The sequence below is a fragment of the Drosophila elegans genome, unplaced genomic scaffold, assembly GCF_018152505.1.
Source record: "Drosophila elegans isolate 14027-0461.03 unplaced genomic scaffold, ASM1815250v1 contig_208, whole genome shotgun sequence".
Classification (NCBI taxonomy): domain Eukaryota; kingdom Metazoa; phylum Arthropoda; class Insecta; order Diptera; family Drosophilidae; genus Drosophila; species Drosophila elegans.
Window position 1 is genome coordinate 249,244 of NW_024545578.1, and position 22,516 is coordinate 271,759.

The 22,516-nt window shown below is 40.2% G+C and overlaps 1 protein-coding gene across 2 annotated transcripts; it reads right to left on the minus strand.

Annotated features, from left to right (window-relative positions):
- Window positions 1–350: 350 nt before the first annotated feature.
- Window positions 351–18,083, minus strand: LOC108145931 (3-phosphoinositide-dependent protein kinase 1). 2 transcript variants are annotated; one of them, XM_017271634.2, is made up of 6 exons: window positions 17,561–18,083; window positions 10,989–11,418; window positions 10,367–10,774; window positions 2,535–3,653; window positions 2,193–2,467; window positions 351–1,925 (listed from the first exon to the last, which is right to left on the minus strand). In XM_017271634.2, exons 1-6 carry the CDS (start codon window positions 17,624–17,626, stop codon window positions 1,611–1,613), a joined length of 2,613 nt encoding a protein of 870 aa, XP_017127123.1. In that variant the 5' UTR covers window positions 17,627–18,083; the 3' UTR covers window positions 351–1,610. The 2 variants fall into 2 exon arrangements, with proteins under 2 accessions (XP_017127123.1, XP_017127124.1); XM_017271635.2 differs by lacking the exon at window positions 17,561–18,083 and adding an exon at window positions 14,770–15,513.
- Window positions 18,084–22,516: the final 4,433 nt, after the last annotated feature.

Genomic DNA, 22,516 nt, shown 5'->3' on the forward strand with positions numbered 1-22,516 from the left:
AATTTTGTGGTTTTTGAAATGTTTTTGTATTTTTAATTTTTCTTTAATGATACGTTCTTTCTGCTCGATTTGATTTTTTTTCCAATGTAGTTTACGCATATTATAATTTTTATATTTTAACTTGTTTCGCTTCTTGCCGTTTTTGTATATGGTATTCATTTATAGATATTATATAATTTCTTTAAATATTTATTTTACAGTTTTCTCACTATTAGTGGTTTTTCTTTCTATGACATCTCGCAATAAATCGTAATTTTCATTTAATTTAATTAATTGTATACTTATGTAAGTGTGTGTGTTTGCATCTTGCGTTAGATTTATTTTACTTAATGTTAGCAAAAATAATTTACTTAGGAGTTACAAACAAATTAAATTAGGTTTATATTTATATCGACTGCCGAGGCTGCTAATCGCTGCCACGCCCAAAGGCGATATGTATGTACAAAATGTATTTTTTGCTTTCTTTCAACTTCGGTCCTTACTCTACACCTCTGCTCGTCTCTTATTCTCTATATCTTAAGTCTAGGGATGGGAGGGGATGGGCGATTACAAAATTTAACTAATACGCGCGAGTTTTAGAAACTTTTCTCCAGTCTGTCTTAAATCTATTACACATTACACTGTATAAGACTTGTTTTACACACTCAATTGGAAACGGGTATCGACAAATGACCGCGATTTCTTGCAAACTTGGGTCTGTTAACCACCGGCCGTATTGGAAAGCCAGCCGGGGTATGAGTTTCTAGTGGCGGCTCTTACTAAATAAAAATTAAATTAAATTTGAAATTCGTTCTTTCAATAGGGTTGCAATTAGAGTAGCTCAAGTCTTATACATTTCTTCATAGGGCAAATAGGTAAACGAAAAGCATAATGACAATGATAAGTAATGACAATTAGCGTAGTTCATTAGATTAGAATTAACTAGAAAGCTGGGCGGAGGAGCTGGAAAAACATCGATGCTCGTAGATGTTGCATTGATGGTTTTCGGGCACCTTACCTCCGGTCTTAGGCTCTTTTTGCCGTGCGCAGATATAGCTTATATAGTTCTTTACATAGTTACATTTGTTTACAAAATTTACATAACATCTACGCGATATTTGTTTTGCCACCATAACACAGAAATACAAATCCCACTTCTCCATATCATATATACAGTTTTCACACATTTTTCTAGTAATTCAAAAATTAAATACGGCTTTCTCACCTCCATCGATCTGATCTGCATCTCGATCTTACCCAAGTTCGATAATTTATTTAAATTGTGACTAACTACGCGGTAAATACGAATATATGTGTATTCATGTGTTGTATATAAATATTTAATTTAAGTTTCAAATTGAATTTACTTAGCCGTTACTGATGTATTTAACTTTAGATTAGTTTATATTAAAGTACTATTCTCCACCCTAAGCACAATATAAAACGAAAAACAGAAATTGGGTTCTAATTAGCACTAGAGACACGATCATTAGTTCCTCTTTATCACCTATGCCTACTGCCATGCTTACTTCTATACCCTCGCGCTTCTCCATCGCCACCATCGCTTCTTTTGCACTGAATTTTCTACTAAATTATAATTTAATTTCACATTGCTACAACTTGGTTTCCGTTCACTTGGACGCCGTCTTCTTTCTAGGGGACGTTCCTGTTCTGCTGCTGCCCAATGTTCTGGTGTCGGACGCCGTAGATGGCTGGGGAGCGTTCACGGGCGAACTGCGTCGCGCCGTGGGTGAACTACTGGAGGAGGCTGCGGAGGAATTAGAGGTGACCGCTAAGCTATTGCTGCTGCCGCTCGAGCATGACGCTGCAGATGCGGACGTGGAGGAGGAGGAGTCGCCGTAGGACAGCTTGCGCATATTCTCAATGGCCTCCGACCAGTGGATGGCGTAGCCCTCGGGATCGTCCAGGTAGTAGGTGCGATTTGGCTGCAATGAAGCAAAATAGAAGGGAAATTGGTTAAGCTTTCCGCCATAATCATTATCTTCGTTGCGTGTGCAGTTTTCAATGCCGCATTTAATTTGTTTTCATCGCCAACACGTGCCGGGGCCATAAACTGGCGCTCAAATGTTTTTTGTTTTTGTCTTGCTTTGGTTGGCGACTAGAGACAGAGCTACTAGCTGTGATGTCATCGTATCAACAAACATATGATATTCCGTACCTCCCTAATCCAAAAACCCTTGGCAAACACTTACCGTGTGAACAAAGAAGATCTTGAAATTCTTGTACTCGGCACGAAGCTCTGGGCTCCATGGAATCTCGCCCTTCTTGATCATCTGCACAGGGTCGATATAGATAAGTCGCGGTCCGGTGGTCAGCAGAAGCATTCGCTTGCGGGCGAAGAGACCTTTGCGCTTGTTCACAAATCCCTTCTTAAGGATCACCTCGCCGTCGGCGAACACGTGCCACTTGTCAGTCTTCTGCTGCTCGAGGCGCTGTAGCTTCTCGGCATCACTCAGGTCAAAGGAGTCTGGAGAGAGACGAGGAATTGGTTAGTCAATGACTTAGTTTGGAGTACAGGGTATGGGATCACTTACTCTTTGCGGTCGATCGCTTGGCGGGCATGGCCACACTGCTGCCCACGCCCAGTTCCGCGCTGAGAAGTCGCGATATTTGCCGCTCATCGAGGCCCGGCTCCAAGTCCCCGGGCACGCTGTAACTGGAACGGAAGTCCTCATCCTGGCTCACGCCCGGTAGGTACGGGTAGATGGGGGGCGGGGTCTGCTGGCGCAGCGTCTGCCAGTCGATGCCGGCAAAGAAGGGGTGCGCCCGGATGCTCTCATAGTAGCCGAACTCGTCCTGAGCACCCAGACGGTCGCGCGGGTCAATCTGAAGGAGCTTGCGTACCAGATCCTCCGCATCCTTGTCAAAGCCCTGCGGGAAATCCACGGCGCAGTCAAGGATTTCCTTAAAGATGACATAGTCGTTGCTGCCGCGGAACGGCGGAAGGCCAGAGATCATTTGGTAAACGATACAGCCCAGCGCCCACAGGTCAGCCGCCGGGGTTATAGGTCCGTTCTGGAGAACCTCCGGTGATACATACTGGGCGGTGCCCACGAAGCTGTTCTTACGGCGACGGTTGTACCGCCTCTGGTGGTGACGCGGCGAATCCATCTCCTCCTGCTGCTGATGCTCCTCGAAGCTCTCGCCATCGTCCAGTTCCTCCGAGTCCCGGTCATAGTACTCGTCGTCCTCGTTGTCCAGCCGATCGCTGTCCTCGTCGTCGTCGTCCGAGTGGCTCCGCCGCTGCTCTGAGCAGTGCTCCGTGGCCAGCTCCCGTTCGTGGGGCGTCATTACTTTCGCGGAACCGAAGTCGGCGATCAGAGTGTGCATGTCCTCGTCGAGTAGGATGTTCTCCGGCTTGAGGTCACGGTGCACCACGTTGCGGCGGTGCATATGCTCGCAAGCCAGCAGCAGTTCGGCTGCGTAGTGGCGCGTGCAGGCCACGTCGAAGCTGCCCACGCGGTTGATGTACGGCAGAAGGTCGCCATTGCGAGCGTACGTCATCACAAAGTAGAGGGAGCGCTGGTCCTGGAAAGTGCACGACAGGTTTACGAAGCCGGGAACGTTGGTCATCTGGTGCATAACCTCGCGTTCCCGCTTGATGTAGTCCTGCTTCCCTTCACGCAGGATCAGCCGTTTTTCGCATACTTTGACTGGAAGGAGAAGAATAGAAGAGTAGATGGTTTAGACAAGAGAGCGATTTCTGCTTATTATATAAGGCAGTTCTGAGTTCGCACCAACATTACCGTAAGAATAATTTATAGGCAAATAGAAGATATGTATGTACATATGTATGTTTTCAGAAGATATTCGATTTATTAAAGATCAGTTAATTATATTTCTAACTTGAAATTAAACATACCTTAATTTGGTTCAGTGGAGCAAACTATCGATAACCATAAGCCCGACTTGAATGCCAAACCACTTTTTACTTGCGGGAACTGCTCTTGACAACAACAGTCCCAAAGACAAACACCAATGCAAGTGAGCATTAAATAATTCTAATTAAAAATGCGACATATAAGCACACAGAATGTACGCGTGAGAATAATAAAACAGCTCACACATGGAAAAAGTTTTTGGCACAGGCGACCAAATTGTCAAAGGCCAGGAGACTTCCTCCCACAATTCGAATTTGGTGAGTCAATTGTACTTTGCTTGAGACTATTTTGTGGTCTGGTCAGAAACAGAGCTCTTAGTGCTATCCCTGTCGCACGCCTTTATTTGAGTGATTTATTAAAATTAATGCAGCGGGAGACAGAAGGGAAATAGGCAGAGCGGGAAGGGCAAGGAAGATAGCGAAAAGAAGGAGGAATTCAGAATTCAGCTCAAATTGCTAAATTAACAGCGAGACACAAACGAAAGCGAGCGCGCTTAGAAGAAACTTGTTTCTTCCGTCCCTTTTTCGCTGGTCAGAAAACCAAAGCTTGGAGCGAGATAGAGTGCACAAAGCTAAATAAATTCTAAACTGGTTGTTGAACTGGAACCCGCGGAGAGAGGAAGAGGAGCATGGTGAACCATGCGAAACGGGGTTTTAAACCTGAGCCCGGCTTCCTTGTATCCCTTTCCTTCACTTGCGGGGTTAACGGTGATTATGTGAAGAGTTATGACCGCTTATCAGTAGTTGTTTCCCCTTTTGTTTCTGCTTGCCGTTATTTTGTTTTCCAATCGCCAATCCCGCATTTTGATTGACAATCAACGGAAAATCACAAATCTTTTCAACAAGGCTAAAAATAATAAATTAGCCTCAACCATATCTGCCCACATTTCATACTATCACAAATCTATAGACAAAAATAAATTTCAAGATAATTTTGCATTTTTTTTTTTGTGCGGGTCCCTCTGTTAAGATCAAAACAAAACGTTCTGCCAACAACTATTCATGGGAGAAGTGGGGAAACAGAACAGAGAAAAATCAAATAAAATAAAAAATAAAATTGGAATCTAGTCTAAAAAACGTCGAGGGGCGATAAGTCGTCGGTCGAGTGGCAACAAAATAAACACAAAGAGGAAAAGCAAAATACAGCAATTAAAAGATTAACAAAGCCCGGCGGCAGCAACAACAAAAAATTCAAGGAATCAAAAAAGAAAAAGCGAAATGTGTTTTATGCGTTTTAAATTTCCCATTCGATAGAAAAGCCAAAAAGTGCGTAAAAATAAGATTGACCTTCAAAAAATTGTTGCGCAAATTGGTGTGTGTGTATGAGTGGGATCATCGCTAGATGCGATCCGATTGCAAAAATAGCTCTATTTGGCCGCTTTTGGTATTTTTCTTCGCTTTAATTGAAAAAGTCACATTATTTATTCACTCGGCTCCACTCTGATATTTTGTTTTTTTTTTCGATTTTGGTTAGGTTTAATGGCCCGCTGATAAGCATAGCCTTGAACTTGCTGCCGTTTTTCTCTTTTTTTTCACTGCCTTGCAGCATGTGCTACAACAACAAAAACAACAGCTCCGTAAGTAAACACACATAAATAAACAGCCAGCAACCAGCTGCAGAGCCATGAAAAAGTATTAAAAAAAAAAAATTAAAATAAAAAAAAACGGCGCAAATTCGCCGTCTAAGCATAAATATTTGCCCAAAGCTCGCTCTTGTTTTCAGTGTTGTCACCTCGGCATTTTTTCCCGCTAAAATAGCGATATTTAAGAAGATGTCTCGTCCTGTTTCCTTGACATGTTTTCGTCATTTCGTAACAATAAAAAAATTTCCCGGGCCTTTTTTCGCCATAACAACGGGAAAAAAAAACAAATCGAGCGGCGGCAAAATGCTTATCAAAGGCTAATCAAAGCACAAAGTGCAGAAAACAAAAACAAGAGAGCTGAAAAATGCAACTTGTGGTGCTGCAAGGAATGTAATCCAACGGGTTTTAGAATGGAAAAGCGAGACAGAGCGATAATGCCATAAAAACAACACCAGCTACCAGCGAGTCATTTTGACAAAGTCGATAAAGCAGTGCTTCGCTAAAGCAGGACAGACTTACAGATTCTAAAAATAAACCCAAATAAAGAAGCTACAACCTCATTGTAATTGCAAGTTGTTGTTGTTGTTACTTCTGCTGCTAGAGGACAACGACCAAAATGAGACAGAAAACATGATGCAGTTAAGAGAGAATTTTTAAGAAAGAGTCTCTTAGCCTACACTTGGGAATTTACTATACCTATGGATAAATCGAAAAGCAATATTTTCTCCGAAAGAAGTTCAGTTGGGCTTAGAGATATGATTTTTTACTTGTTTTTTGACAAAGATCTGTGATCTAGACATTTAAGGAGTGTTCTACTTCAAACTATTGGGACCAGTTTTTTTCTGAGTGGAAATCGCAAGGCCGTCGGGTGGTGAACAAATGGGAATGAAACACAAGAGGTGCTTGAACCAAAGCCGAAAGAGAGCTTGAGTATCTACGGAGATCTTGCAGGGGAAGTATTTTCCCCAAAGACTAGGTAACAGAGCGGAGATCTGATGAGGGTGGAAAGATGGAGAAACAACGCGTTGTACGACCACCAGGTGAGATCAGCCCAAATTTGGGGAACCAGACGCGACAAAATGTAGCCCCCCCTTACCATAAAATTGGAAATTGGCCTGGCGGTAACTTTGTTGTTCTGTTCCTTCGATTGTCGACATAAATCTAACACAAAATTCACGTTCTCGCAGATCTACTTCAGTTTCAATTAATTGGCCCCCATTAGGGAAATCAATGACGTAACTGGCGGACGCTTCGCCAAAACTCATTTGAATTTGGTTCAAACACAAAGAAGTGGGGAACAAAACATAAAAAAAATGAAAGCAAAAATAGAGACGCAAAATAGGCAGACCGAAATGTGACCAGGGGGACATTCAATAAAAAATCCACCCAGGTAAACAAAAGCAAAAGGCAGTGAAACGAGAGTAAGAACGGGAGAAAAGAGCCTGCAAAAAAGAGCCTGGTTTTCTGAATACAGTGGCCGCTGGCACATAAAAGCTTATCGTACGGCATTTTGAATTATTGAAAACTAACACTAATTAAAACTAATCACTTAATTCATTTTAGTTAAACAATTCAAATGGAGTTTTCTTGAACAACATTGATCGGATGAATTTAACTTCCCTGTTAGTTATAATTTAGCTGCCTTGACTGTAATCCTGCTTTGGAGTTGGCTTTTTATGTGTGTGTGTGCCTCTTTTTATTTTTATTATTGTTGGTTGTTGCTCCTCTCGCTTGGCTAGCAAAAGTTTATTGCCCTTTTGGAGCTGCGGTATTACTCTATATATTGTTGGGTGGATTTGACGACATATTGACTGCACGCAAAGGATTTTGAATACAACTGTTAAACAGAGACAACTACGATGCGTGTGTTTGCGTGTGCAATAAAAATAGAGGAGTAGGAAGGCAACAAAAAACATTGCGCGGACTCACTTGCATATCTTTTCTTCCTGCTTTTTGAGCGCGACTTCCTGGCGCTATTTAGTTTCGGTCATAAAGCGTCAGGGGGTCCAAGAGACGGCCAAATGTCCTTGGCACGTGCAAGAGCCACCCAAACCACCTACCCACCACAACAGCTGTTGCATCCATAAAAAAAAAAAATACGGAAAGCAAGGTGAAAAAACAACAGAATTATGAATAAGCCTGGGGAAGAAGGATTCCGGCGGCAGAAGTCATTATGGGTTGAATGACCCAATTCCCCGGCCCAATATCATATTACGGAGCTGAGAAAAAAACCCCCTCTCCCAAGGAGCGGCTATTTCAGTTGAATACCCTCAGCCTCAGCCAGCTGCGACTGCGCAGCAGCAGCTGCTGTCCAAAAATAAATGTGTAATTAAAAATAACACGACGGAAAAAAGTGTATAGACGCACAAGAAGACATGAAGCTCGAGGACCAAGGGGCCCAGGCAAAGGTGAATGCAAAGAAAATACCAGACAGCAACCCCCAAGAAAGAGTCTGGACGGATGGAGAACTGGATCGGAAACTGAAACGGAGCGGCAGACTCGATAAGAAGGGCAAACGAGTTCGAGTCTGCGTCTGCGGGTTCAGAGGCCGAAAAAAAGAGGCGGGGATTGCCGAGTACTCGGAAAATGTTAAAAAATCTAATTAATTTTAATCCCTATTCAACATTTTCTTCAGAACAACAGCTATTCTAAAATTTAGCAACTGAAAATATGTTTTTTTGCAACATGACTTCGTTTTAAGAAGTCTGGCCTTACTACCAACTATAACTGTATATCCGTTCATCTCACTTTAGGAGACTCTATATTTAAGAAATTCCGGGAAAGTAACAGCTGTTGATCTTCCTTCTTTCTTAAGACGGTGACGTCTGCGCAAATGATTATTATTTGTAAGAGCACGTGTCGCCAAGAAAAATCTTCCATTGCGGGAATCCAGGTAAGTTGAAAATAAAGATACCCCCAAAAAATGGTTACGTATTGGTTGTTGCCATAGATGATGAAATAGCTGCGCAATGTGAAAAGCCTAAACCGAATTTCGTATGTTGTGCTTCGTAAGGCGTCGAATAGACGCCGCTGTCGTCATCGAACATGAAAAACAACAACAAAGAGGCGGACAAAGTGCGTAAGTGGGAGAAAGACAGGACGCATGAAAACGAAAACTGCTGGGTTCATCGTGAATTTGGGAGGTGGGTTTGTCAGTGTGTGCGTATGTGGCTGGCAGACAATTGTTGCTGGCTATGAAACCCATTCAACGGGGAAAAAAAAGAAAAGAAAATAAAATAAGATATGTAAGCAAAAAAAACAAACGTTGACCTTCCAACTAGCAGCCTCGACTCTCAATTGTAAATTGTTTGTCAATATTTGCTTGTATTTAGTGCAGCAACAACATCGGATTCAATGTCAAAAGTGCAAACTAAATTTGTTTATTAATTTCACGCGTGGGGGAAAAACTTGTGTGTGTGCGCTTCCTATTTTTAAACAACTTGACTTTGTTATTATTGCCTTTCGTTTTAAATGCAATTAAAGCGGGCAGAACAACAATAACTTATCGCGTTCAGTGGAGTCTATACTTAAAGCAGGGGCGGAACTAAATGGAATAGCTCTTCATCAGCCTTAAAATAAGTAAATAAATAACTTTAGTAAACTTAATATCAACACAGTGAATATATTTGTTTGTACTATTCCCTAATCACTTTCCCCTACAATATTTCTTAATATCCCCTTGGATCCGCCCCTGAAAGCAAATGCAGTCTGATAGCCACGCGCCGTTATTCCCCTGCACACGCCCTCTCTTTTCCTCACCCGCCTTCTTTGCTTGGCTGTGCGTGTTTCTGCTGGCGTTAGCATTTATGCGACACGTGCCGCCCTCTTCTTGCTCGAATATTGATTTGCTGCTGCTGTGGCAAAATCATTGCCACCTCCCCCTTCGCTCACGCCCACTGAAAAGCACTGGAACAACTGAAAATCTTTAAGCAAATTGGCTTAGCACAAATAAACAACAAGGTAGAAAAATAAGTCGGCATAAATACACACTAGCGTCGTGTCGTTTGTATAAATATATGTACATACATATGTATGTATATAACCTCTAAAAACAATGCGACTAGAAATCTAGTGAACAACAACAGCTAACAGCTGCTTTTCAGACTGGCTTATTTGCCGTTTATTGAAATTGCAATATAAAACGGGGAACGGCATAACAGCTGATCAAAAGTGAGAGCACCGAGAGTATTCGCCAACTAACGTCAGCTTTCGGCTTCAATCGATAAACAAGCTAAACAAAAGCGAAATAAAACAAAAGACGGCGCGACATTTGCATTATCAGACTGATAACGACGCCAAACTGTGCTCGCCCAGTACTCGCCGATTGCGTTGACGTTTTCTGTGCCGGTTTTTTGGCAAACTGATGAAATTACCAATAACAAAAGGGTCACGTGAGCGTCCCACCAAATTTCTTGTTGTTTTCGTCCCTGGCATATTACATGATCGTCGACAAACTTGTCGCCTGCCAGCGAACACAAGCCGCTGTTAAGCTTTTTGGCTTATAAAAAGCTCTTTGAACTAGAGAAAGAAATAAACTAAACTAGAAGGAACCACCAAGCTGAAGTATGCTGACATTCAGTCCAAACAGTATTCGACACACCCACAGGAATACCCTGCTAGAAGACGGTTTCGCACATAATCGCATGTAGACGGCGATTGTTGGCAAGCCGAGCAGGTGACGGGCAGAACAGCAACAATGGCGTGGCGTCTACGTGGCGACCGCATTCTCGCGCTGGCGCCAAGCAGAGGCCAAACAAATGCCGTTCAAATGCTGTGGGCGGTCTTCAGTTTTAAAGTTTTGCGGCATATCGCCGGGTTGCTTATAAGATATATAATATATGTACAAAGTATACTGACAAAAGACTAACGTATAGTTCTATCTACCAAACTTTATAATACTTACTTGCATACTCGCGGCGCGAGTGAATATCCACCGCCAGATATACTATGCTGAAACTTCCCTCGCCAATGTACCGACCAAAAATGAAATCGTTTGGCGACCTTCTAGGCGCCTGTTGCGGCTGTTGCTGCTGCTGTTGTTGCTGCTGTTGTTGTTGTTGCTGTTGTTGTTGCTGTTGTTGCTGCTGTTGTTGCTGCTGTTGTTGCTGCTGTTGCTGCTGTTTTAGCTGCTGTTGCTGTTGCGCCTGCTGCTGCTGCAACATGCCCAACAACTGTAGAGAACTGTTCTGCTGCCTCAGTTCGGACAAGCCGTTCTGATACTGCTGCAGACAGCACAACTTGCTGCACTGCGGCGTTATGGCCACCGACGAACTGTTGCTGGCAACCGCTGCCGCCAAAGGCGAAGTGTGACCTACGAGAGGGAAACCAGAGCGAGAGAGAGAGAGAGAAATGGCGTTAGTGTCGAAGCAGCAACATGTTGCCCACGGGCATGATACGTTGGTAATGTCCTACAGAATCAGCGCATAAATAAAACATTTTCCAAAGATGTAAAAGCAGAAACCCGAAATTCATAGCTAATGATCGTAAGTAAGGGCAATGCAGAAATATACGTTTTTATAACATACCATTTGTCAGATACTTGTTGCTGCTGCCGTAGCGACTGTTGTTGTTATTCTCAGTGACTGCCGCTCCACAGCCGCACGTGTGTTGCTGTTGCTGGTGCAGTCTCGTTGCCGCCGCTGATGTCGCCATGGCTCCGACGACCACGGCCAGTTCCTTCAGGTTGAGATCCCCGAAATTAGGCTCGCCCAAGGACACAGGTGCTGAGGCTTTCTCCTTGGCCATAGCCGGCATTGTTGCCGCTGTCGCCGATGTTGCTGTAGTGGCAGCAATGTTGAACTGCTGCTGCTGCTCGACGCTATTACTGCTGCAGTGGTCGCTGCAATCTGTTGTGCTGCTGCTGCTCGAGGCGGCTGCTACCGAGACGACTGCGGCCGCTGCGATTCCGCTGGCGCCGCTACTTGGCGATTGGAGCTGTTGCTGTGTACCGTTAATCTGCGAAGACATAGACGGGAATATTTATGATTAGAATGCAGTCAAAAGATTGTGGAATATGATGATTTAGTTGAATAGCATTTCTGGCCAAATCAAATAAATTAGATAATGATGGCCCAATTTGTTCATTATAATTGTTAATTTTCTGCCTTAATAATTCCAGTTTGAGAGTATTATGCACACATGCTTGCAATTTAGTATAAATAATTTATTCCAGATTTGATTTCGGAATATTGATTCGTTGCTGATCTGTTATATCCACTTGCCAGATAGCTAAATTAGTCAGCGATGGACGGCTGACGCCTGTAAAAAAATAGTCTCTTGTCTTTTATATTGACCACGAGTTCCCACTATTGATATGTTTATAAAAAAAAATACCATATCTTAACCCCCATAACTCACTTCCTTTCAACTAATAATCAGAGGCTTATATTGAAAGAGGAATTGAACACGCAATAAATAAAGTTTCTGCTGCGCAGCCGCAAAGCCTCCGAACAAACAGAAGAGGAAGAAGAAGAAGCGTAAGACGGGGCTTAAAAGCGGAACTCAAGAACAGGTCCACAAAAGGCAGCAGCAAAAACAAGAACAACCGACCGACAACCAGCAACAACATTGACTGTCTGCCCAATGGTCCGCCATTGACGTCAAGTTCATTGCCGTGTTGTTTTTGCTCTTCGCTCTACGCTTTACTTTGTGTGATTTTGGCGGGTTCAAGGACTTGGAGCATAAAATATAATAAAGTTCATTGCCACCTGTTTACATTTCTATTAGAAGTTTATGCTGTTGGACTTTGTCTTTGTTTTCGTTCGTTCGCTCGCTCGTTCGTTCGTACGTGTTTCTTTGTTGACCAGTTTTTCATTAAGCGAATCCAATTTCTGTGGCGTGATTTCTCAAGGAATTAAAGCCACGGGGGGAAGCCCTCAGCTACTACAGACCGCAGCCCAAAGTGTGAAGTGCTTAGCACATGAATAAACAAAGTGTGCAACTATACTACAGCAAACGTCAAACGCCCAGCTCAGATAACAAACGAAATATGCTTCAACCCAGATTATTAATTATGCAACAGACACACCATAAAATTAACCAACAAAACAGATGAAATTTGAATAAAAATCAAAAAGCAATAAAAACAAGGTGAGCAGATGCGTCAATGAAAGCAGGTGGCTAATTTTAGAGCCAAAGATTAAGATACGAATGCAACCAGGCCAGACTTTGGGTATTTAGTTATTCGGGTATTTAAGACCTGACCTGGGAATCAAGGCAAACAAAAGAAGAGACAATAAGCTTCGATCCACAATGATCGTCTGGGAAAGGCCCCAAAGGGCCCGTTCCTAAAACAGGTGTACTATCTACGGCACAACAACAAACTCTCAATGAAAATAGTTTTGGTCGGGGTCCGACGTGCGTCACTCAGATTGGAATGCGGTTGGTTTACTTTTTAGACACGCAGCACTCTCAAGTCCCAACCCAAATGGTAGTCTGAGAAATATCGGTCCTCGAAAGATACGGTCTCTCCCTCTCTATGTTAAGACATGACCTCAACAGTCCTCCGTGATACACCCACGAGCCAATGTAAACAAAATAAACATAGAAATTGTTCGGTATTTGAACTCTGCCGCTCCAACGCACAAAAAAAATTATTTAAATAAAGTTGCCAACCTACTTTTTTAAAAAAACTTTTTGGCGACTGCGAGGCTAATTAACCGACGATCTGCGTCAGCGGCTAAAACTGGTCAACCAATTGGTGAATGGCACAAAAAGCTATGAAAAAAAGCTTCGGAGGCCAAAAGCAAAACAGGAAATACCCAAAATTCCGAATTGTATTGTTGTCCATTACATGAGTTAAACCAGATTTCTACTTAACCGCGGAGCCGAAAACTTATTTGCATCGAGACGCAGGTTATAATAATGGCGATATCAAGAAGGTCCATAAAGATGCTGTTGAAAAATTTTAAACAATCTAGAAAGTTTCGCCAGAGTGGGCGTGTGCTGGGGCCAGAAAATCAGAAAAAGCCGAAGAACCAAAAACCATATGACACAGGTCCGAGTCCGATCCTATATATGCATCATGTGGGGGATGGAATGGGGATATATGTAACCGATCTTTAAACTTAGAGCAATACCGCCCGACGTCTCGTTGTCGGCGTTGTCTGCGGCGTCTAGACAAAAATGACATTTAAATTAATCTATTTTATTGCCAGGCCAACGCCGTTGGACGTTCTGCTGCCACCTCAGGCCAAACCGAACCGATCCCCCTTTCGCACGCCCCTGTGCCTGTGTTCAATTTATATTTATAAATAAGATTTTCGTCTACAGAATGCAGCCAATTGAAAGCGAACATGCACCACAAGAGGGGACGTTTGATTAGAAATAGCCAGAAGGGAGGGGGAAGCACCGAGGGATTCGTGTCTATCTCAAGGTATGCGGGCAAAGTTTATTGCGAAAGGAAAACCAAAACCGTACACGCTAAATATACACAATGTTTTTAATTTTGGCACAACATTAAAATGGAAAATTGCTGATAGAGACCACACACACGCAGTTTAGACACAAAATGGTCAAACTATCATTAGTGTTTTTGCTTAAAATCTTTACAATCTAGTTACCTACTAAATAATAAGATTCTGTTTACTCATTAAAAAATTTGCATTGGTTTAGTTCTCGATCGCCTTAGCAAATTTAAATTGTTCCTATTCGGAACTCACAACTAAGGTTTAACTGCACTTAACCACCAAGTTCCTGATAAAACCAGATAGTGCAAGTCCTAGCTACTAAGTGGGTGGGGCATTAACGCCTCGCTGGCATCAGCAGACACAATTTTTGTACACAAAAAGTAATGAACAATTCGCGGAAATTTTTCACGTTTTTTATGCCCGTCCTTCTTGACTTTGTATTTTTCGCCAACGCCTTTTGTTACCTCAAATCAGACGATAATTTTTTCCTTTTTTTTGACAAACCCACGAGGTATGTATTTTCATAATTTAGGCGGTTTTTCCAAGTGTGGTACGTTTTTTTAGATCGCTTAATACCTGCACAATACCTGCATAAGGTCCATTTTAAAAATTATGACTTTGTTATAAAAATTCGAACAGAAAATTTAGAGTTTGTGGTTTTGATAGACTTTTTTTTTTTAAAGCAAGGCCTGCTGTTTGTTAATTCAAAGTGTCTATCCAAATGTCTATTTACGGCGTTTTTAGTATTATTTCCTAGAATTATTGTCAAGTATATACTAAAACACAACTCAGCTATAGTAAAAATGCGCTTATGAATGAAAATGCACGCGGAGAGTGCAACAAAGAGCAAAACAAGAATGCAAATGCTTGGCTCTCGCTGACACACACACACACTTACGTTTACGCGTTGTGGCATCGACGATTACAAAACTATCTCTCTCTCTCTCTCTCTCTTCCACTCTCCTGGCTGCGTATACTAGGCGGGTGAGAAAGAACAGGATGGCAAATAGGGCCGCTCTCTGTTTGTGTATGTTGTAATTGCGATTTGGGGTACAAATTCCAATGGGCACACGCAGGAAGAAGAAGAACCAGCGTACACACACACTCTATAAAGCGCGCGTATTTTTTCGGCTCTGCGCGTGCCTTTGTGTATATGTGTGTGGGGTTTCAAATATTAATTTTTTGCTCGTTTTTATTTTTCACACTCTCGTTTTTGTTTTTTCTTTGCAGAAATTAATAATCTCACTAGTATATGTTTGTTGAAACAAAACACAAAAATTCTACAGGAATTCGCCAGAAACAACAACAATAACAATAACCAAGACAATAATTCCGACGCAGTAGGAAAATTTTTAAGAAACGGAGACGTTGTTTTTTTTTATAGGAACTTTTACGCTTTATACGTTTTACTATTTTAATTTGACTAATGAAAACAATTGGTTATATATTTTGAACACAACACGGAGGACACTTATTTTGATTCCGATTTTATGTAATTTGTTTGGCCTTTTGTGGAGTATTATTTAATCGCAACACACACATTTATATATGTATATCAATGCCAGCGCGGTGTGGGTGTGTGCGTGTGCGTGAGTGGAGCGCCGCGTGCACGAAGCGTCCGGTTTGAAATCCAATAAGCAAGTGACTTCCATTCCGCAGTCTCGCGGTCTGCGACGCTCCTCGCTCTCTCGTGGACGCAGTGGAGCCGAGCGCCACACGAGAGAGCGACTGCGCTCTCCCGGTGCCCTATCGCGCTCTCTCTTTCTAGCCCAGTTAAATGAGGTCGCAATTTTTTACAAGGCGAACAAGTTGCGCGCCACTTTTGAGAGAGTAATTGTTGCACTGTAATTGTTTGCCAGCGACTTTTTATAAAAATAAAGAAGGCGAAAACGTGTTCCCATCCAAATTTATAAAAGCAAAGAGCGCGAACTCCCGCTCTCTTTTTGTGTAAGAGAGCGCGGGAGACCGCATTCCTAACTGTAAACAAGCAAGAAGCAGAGACAGCGATAGAGAGCGAAAGAGATGGGGAGAGGGAGGGCCAAGAATGCGGCGCTGCTGGAAAAACTCGTTTTTCCCGCTGGAAAATGTGGACAAAAAAGAATTTGAGGAATTTTCGCGAGAGAAAGAGAGAGGTGTAAAAATAAACAAAGCAAAGGGGGAGGGGAAAAGGAATACACACAGAAAAAAAAAAAACAAGGAAGTGGAAATGAAAGGCAGCAAAACAAAATGCGTACAAAGCGAAGAGGCAGATGAGAAAGGGGGAGACGTAGTAAACAAAGAGAGCGACGGCAACTTTAAATGTAAATAAATATTATAAAATATGTATGTGAGCAGCGAGTGAGTGTGTAACAACAATAATAATAATAATAACAACAAATCAAGCAACAGACATGCAAGTGAAAGGTGTCTGCGTTTTGGTTTCTTTCCTCTACTTCTCGAGTTTTTTGCAAAAAGGAAACGGCAAAACGGCAAGTGGTCAAGAAGAAAAGTTGTGATAAAGAGGAAGAAAGGTGGAGAGGAGAGCAGAATAAAATCATCAGATTTGGCTGATTTCAAGAAAAAATTAAATAAATAAATAATTTATTACCCCTGCTGCTAATAAAAAGAAATTAAAAGTGTAAAGGAAGATAAGTTATTGTCTAGAAACCAACTGAATACAAAGAAAAATAACCTCTGCCACCAGCATGAAAACATTTTTTATGTATTTTTTTCGATTCGTTTTTTTTTTTAAATGGCAAATGGAGTTTAAGGCAATGAACTGCAGTTGTTAAATGAATTTTTTTAACTCCCGTCTGTCAAAAAAATTTGACATATATTATTTTCGTTGCCCAGGGTTTATTAGGGTGCCAGCCAATTAATTATACTCATCCACTGCCTATTAATATTGATATATATTTATACATGCATTACTTACTACAAGCATATCAACTTCATCTAGATGAGTTTTAAAGTGGTTTTTCTATAGGCAGCCATTGTATTATTTTATTTTAGTGGGGACTTTACGCCAATGGAAACTTTTAAAATCTAATATAATTCAACGGGATCCTCACAAATGATGTATATTTACTTGCTACAGATGTGGTAGACGAACAGGACAGCATATATTAGCACTTTCTTTAAGTTTGACAAAAAATATAAGAAATTGTTTTGTTTGGCGAATTTGAACTTAAATGCTGTAGAAAAATTATTTTAATGTTGTTTTTTAATTTACACGTTACAAGCTGACAAAATTCTACAAGACTCGAGTTTTTTAGACCCTTTTTTTCCGGATGACAGTATTTTTTTTAAAGTTATTTTAAATGAATTTTTTTTATCCCAGAAATAAGTTGACAAAATCAATAAAAATGTGACAAACTTTAATTTGTCTACATAAAAAATTTAACTAGTTCAACACGTTAATTTTTTTTTCATGAGTAAGGTATACTCTATAACTTTTTTTTTTAAGATTAAAAGTTTTCCTTTTACCAAAATAGAATTTTAGTTGAATTGAGATTTTAAAATCTTGAAAACAGAGATCAAAAATGTATCTTGTTCATATAAATATTTCTCAATATTTTTTATTTTAAACATTGTATTATTTAACACGTTTTTAGTCAAAAAGTTCGGTTCTGTGTATTTGTTATATATTTTTCCCAAAAATTAGGCTCTTATTTTTCATTGTTTTTTTAATTACTTGATGGAATATTTACCTTGATGGACTTTAGTTTGCGCACAACGTAGTTGTTGAGTTTGTTGGACCAGCTTTTACATTTCATGGTATTTTTCGCGGTCTCCTCCGTTTTCGGGGAGGCAGAAGGAGCTGAAGACAACGGTAAACAGATTGCTTTTGTCAGCCGCTCTCCTTAATCATAGTTTCAGTTTCTTTTCACTGGTTTTTACACTAATTATTTTATTTGAGCTGTCTTGATTTTGCTGCAGCTTCAGTTTATTATTTACTTCTTCACTTGTTTTCCGCGACAATTGTAAAATTGCTTTAATTGTAAATCGTAAACACACGAACTCGCTTTTCTTTTTGGCGCGCTTGAAGGAATACTCAGCCAGTTGCCTTGCTACTCGGCCTGTTGTTGGGCTTAACTGGTCGAAATCAAATTTTGGAAATGATCCCTTCTGTTAATTTATATCACTCCTATATAGGATTGCCGCGAAGTACTATTGTCACTTCAGTTCGTCCGCACAGTAAACCAAATTCGACGACGACTGAAAATCGAATGAACTGACAAAGAGAACGATGTCTCGACGACTCAAATGGAATGAAATGAAAAAATGAACGAACGGGCCAGCCAGACAGCGCGCTAAAAGTACGGAACGCCAGCAACGGAACATGCACTGAAACGAGAGGGAGCTCTGGGAAAAGAGAGCGAGTTGCAGTTTTAGAGGATGCAAAAGAGATAAAATGAGGAAGGACAATGCAAGTACATAAGTGTGTTGGTAAGTATTTATTTATTGGTTTTTTTTATATATAGTTTTAAAATTTATGTTTTAAAAAGTGTTAGGCTAAGCAGATTAAATGATTAAACAATTGCCATACGGATAATGTAACTTTAATTAGGATCTTAAAAGTACTCATCGAAACTAGTCAAAACTGGAAGTGAAAAAAGGATATATTTCTTTAGCCGATTCAAATAGTAGGTTCACACCCTTAATATTATTGTTACTTAAGACTAAAAAAAGGGAAAAATAAAAGCATATCTATCAAATGTAAAAAAATATAGCAATAGGTGTTACATGTTATACATTTTATTGGCTATTTTCCGATATATGTACATATTTAGTATTTTATTTGAAATATAAAAAAAATGAAAAATTCAAATACACCTTGAAAAACCGTTATTTATTTCGAATTCACTTCAGTGAATTTGCTATTTGCAAGTCACAGTTCCGTTATTGCCGCGAATTGGCAAACGATTTGCGTTTTTTCTTTACATTTCGAATGCGCCGCCCATCAATTATTTATTTATTTATGAGTAAGTGACGCACTTGTTTTCCTTCTTTTAATTGCTTTTTTGCTGCAGCGGATGCCTTTTTTTTTGTTTTCCTTTTATTTATTTTTGGGGACTTTATCGAGATCTTTCCAAAATAAAAACAATTGTGAGTCAGTGCCACGCCCCCAGAATTCCTGTTAAAACTTTTACGGTTTTGTGGTTGCATCTTGGCTCTCTATCTGGCACTCCAGTTTTGCTGGAACTCAAAAACAGTTGGATCGTCAGTTGATCCGCGCTCTTAAGTTCCACACAAAAGCAAATGTCTTCCACATACATTCCACATCTCATTGAGATCGCCCGTTCCACGAATTCCCACCGTTCGCGCGCCTTTTTTGCTGTGTGTGTTGTGTATGCTAGAGTGAAAATTCACTTGTCTCTTTTCCCGTTCTCATTTTTACGTTTTTACTACGAAACCCAAGACGACTGTTAGAGCGAGATGCAGCGAAAACAAAACACAATTAAGGGGATGCGCAAACTGCAGTCGCTGCTCTGCCGTTGCCGCTGTTCTGCTGACGTCGACGTCGCCGTTGACGCTCTTTCATCATCAAGTTTTTCCCCCTGACGTTTGGTTTTCTGTTATTGCTTTTTTTAGTTTTGGAGATACAATTTTTCTATTGCTAAGTTTCGGTTGTTATTTTGCCTCCTTTCAGGTGTTTATCGCATAATACATTTTTTATTTGGTCCAAGATTGGGTTATTTGGACGAATTTTTGGACGTTTTTTTCTTTAAAATACATTTCATTTCATTTTTTTATTTATTTATATTTTTTTTTCAATTTTTTTTAGCTCAATTTATTTTATTTAACTGCTTACAACTGTTCTCTGGGAAGGTATCGATAAACATTAAATTTGAAATTTTTTTAACTTAATTGGCTTAGATAAAGTTCTTTTCTTATGTTTTATGTTGTTTTAAGGTATTACCGAAATTCTAAATAACAAATATTTCATAAATTGTTCTTGTATTCCTGTTTTCAATAAAGGCTTTACTTTTGGGTGTATCTTTGATGTAAATGCGTTTCTAAGTTATAGTTTTCACACCAAGTAAACTCATTTGCAACAAACTGAAGTGCATGAACTTTTATAAAATTTAAAATTATCTTTAAAATTCTGAAGAAGTTTTAGACAAAATTATTATAATTATAATTAATATAATTATAATTATAATAATTTACAACGGATTGGGTATCTGTAGGCTTTCCCAGTTTTATTTCTTTAGTTTTAAACACTGTTTTCAATAGTTCATCATGTGATTACTTTGGCACACTCCTCTTAGAGAATTTAGCACACTGATCACAATAAATAATTTAATTCAATTAGATTTTTCATACTTTATGCAGAGATTTGTCGTATAGTTTAATATCGTTTTGTTTTTGCTTCTGCTTTTAACATTTTCTGGCTAATTCATTTGTTAATGAGCAAACACACCGCTGTTGTATTTGTTTTTCGGATCTTGCTTTTAACTAAAAAATGTTTCGGAAATTAGCATTTTTAATGGGCAGCAAGCGAAGTTCGGCGAGACACAATGTCGCCTGAAAAACGAATGGAGGGGGCCCGAAAATATTTTTAAAATCTCCATTTGCATACACATTATTTGCGTTGCTGCTCAAAAATACTTAGCATAAAAAAATAATTTCTCAAAACTCCAGCAGAAATCGAACACGCAAGTTCGGTTTGTGTTTGATTTTTGTTTTGGGTATCCGTTTCGGTTTTAGTGTTAGTTTTGAGGCATTCCAGAGTTGATCTTACAATCCAAATCATTAGCGTAGAAATACAGACCCAAGCCCCTCATTTTGATTTCCCCTATATAGAGAGATCGATCTTGGGGCTAGGTTTTAAGTCTTGGGTTTTCGGTGGGTCGCAAGCGCTTTGTTCACCTGTTTCGGGCTGGTCTCGTTTAATTGCTGGGTTTCCCCCTGCTTCGAAGCTCGAAACCCCCGCCCCGAACCGGTTCGAAACACCTCGGAGCACGCATTTAGTTGTCACTAAGTTTGCCCATTAATAAAACGACGCTGACTCGTCGATATCCCAGAGTTACACATCAATGGACCCGACGATCCGTCCTCAATTTGTTTAATTTATTAACAAATAGTGGTGAGGGGCTACGGTTTCGTGATAGCTGGTTTGGGAATATAAATATTTCGCTTTAATCAACATAATTGGTGAGGGAAATATTTCAGTTCAGTTATGGGACAGAATTTACAAATGCTAGGACAAGTGCAAGCTTAGAGTTTTTAGTAAGGCTAATCGATTTAAATTTTGGCTTAGATTGCCTAGTTTAATTCAACTTTAAGTTTCGCTTAAGGGCATCATTTGACCTCTGAATATTTATAGTTGCTTTGGGGCTTTTTAATGGAATTTGCATGGTATTTACGGGGAAGGGGTGTCCTAAAGGTCATGACTTGAAGAAAAATTTAAATAAACAAAATCATTTTAACTTCTCAGTTGAAACTAATTTTCTGTGAAAATCTTTAAAGTTCAATAAAAAATGTCAGCGTCTAAAAAATAAATAAAGAATAATAATATATAATATAATAAAAATAATAATATATTTGTACGTTTTTTGTCATTCTACAGGAAGCATTATTGCACCTCATTATCTTAGTTCGAATATTATACAAATATTATACATTTTTTATAAGCTGCACATAAGCTTTTAACGTTAGCTCAAAGCAAACATGGACATCAATAATATTTGTTTAGGTCTTCCCACGTTCCCACGAACATATTCCCATGACATGATAAATTAATAAAGTTCTGTTCGAATCCCCTTTGAATTTTGATCAAATTCGATTATAAATTAATGCACATGTCGAACAGAAACAATTGAATTAAAAGCCATAATTTAATTAACACCCGCGCAGTCTGGGTCCTCACACGACAAACAAATAAAACGCACTCGAAAAAAGCAATTGAAGAGCCGGAAAACAAATCAACGTGAGCTTTACACATCCCCTTTTCCGCCCATTCGCTCAGTGTAGATTGCGCATACGCCGCGTGTGGCGCCAGGCGGCGTGAAAATGAAATTGGCGCCAAACAAATTTGCAATGGTCAATTAAAAAAAGAGCAGGCGCATGGCAAAAACCAACTTTCCTCAAACGGTGTGTTAATAAATTCTAAACGGTTGTTTTTTATAGTCTTCTGTTTGGTGAATGGGCTGTGGGGGTGGGGGGTGGTGGCAAACAGGTGACTGCAGCTTAAACAATAAATATTTTCTAGATGGCGCCTCCGAGGCGATTCATTTGTACCTCCCATCCCCTTTTCCCACCACTTTTTCACTCAGCTCACAATCCATTCCCACGTTCCCATTTCACGTGCAACACGACAAGTGCGCCGTACATTGGTTCCGGTACACTTTTGTCAGCCGGGCTTATATGGCTATTTAATGGGCCCTGAGTTCGGGGGTGCCAGGTGAAGGGGGTAGTTCTCCACAAACGTCACCGTACACTTGACATTCGTCACTGGCATACAACAGTTTAGCGGAATAATGACATTTGCATATGCATTAGTTTGGTATTATAAGCATTACTGAGCTTTATTTGAGTTAATTTTAGCGTCTAAGCATTTTAATAAACTCGAAAGAATTTTAAAGGATTTCCTAGAACTCGCTTTTGATTTTAGATACCAAAATTGTAGTTGTCTTTGAAGTTTTAAATTTAATCCAATA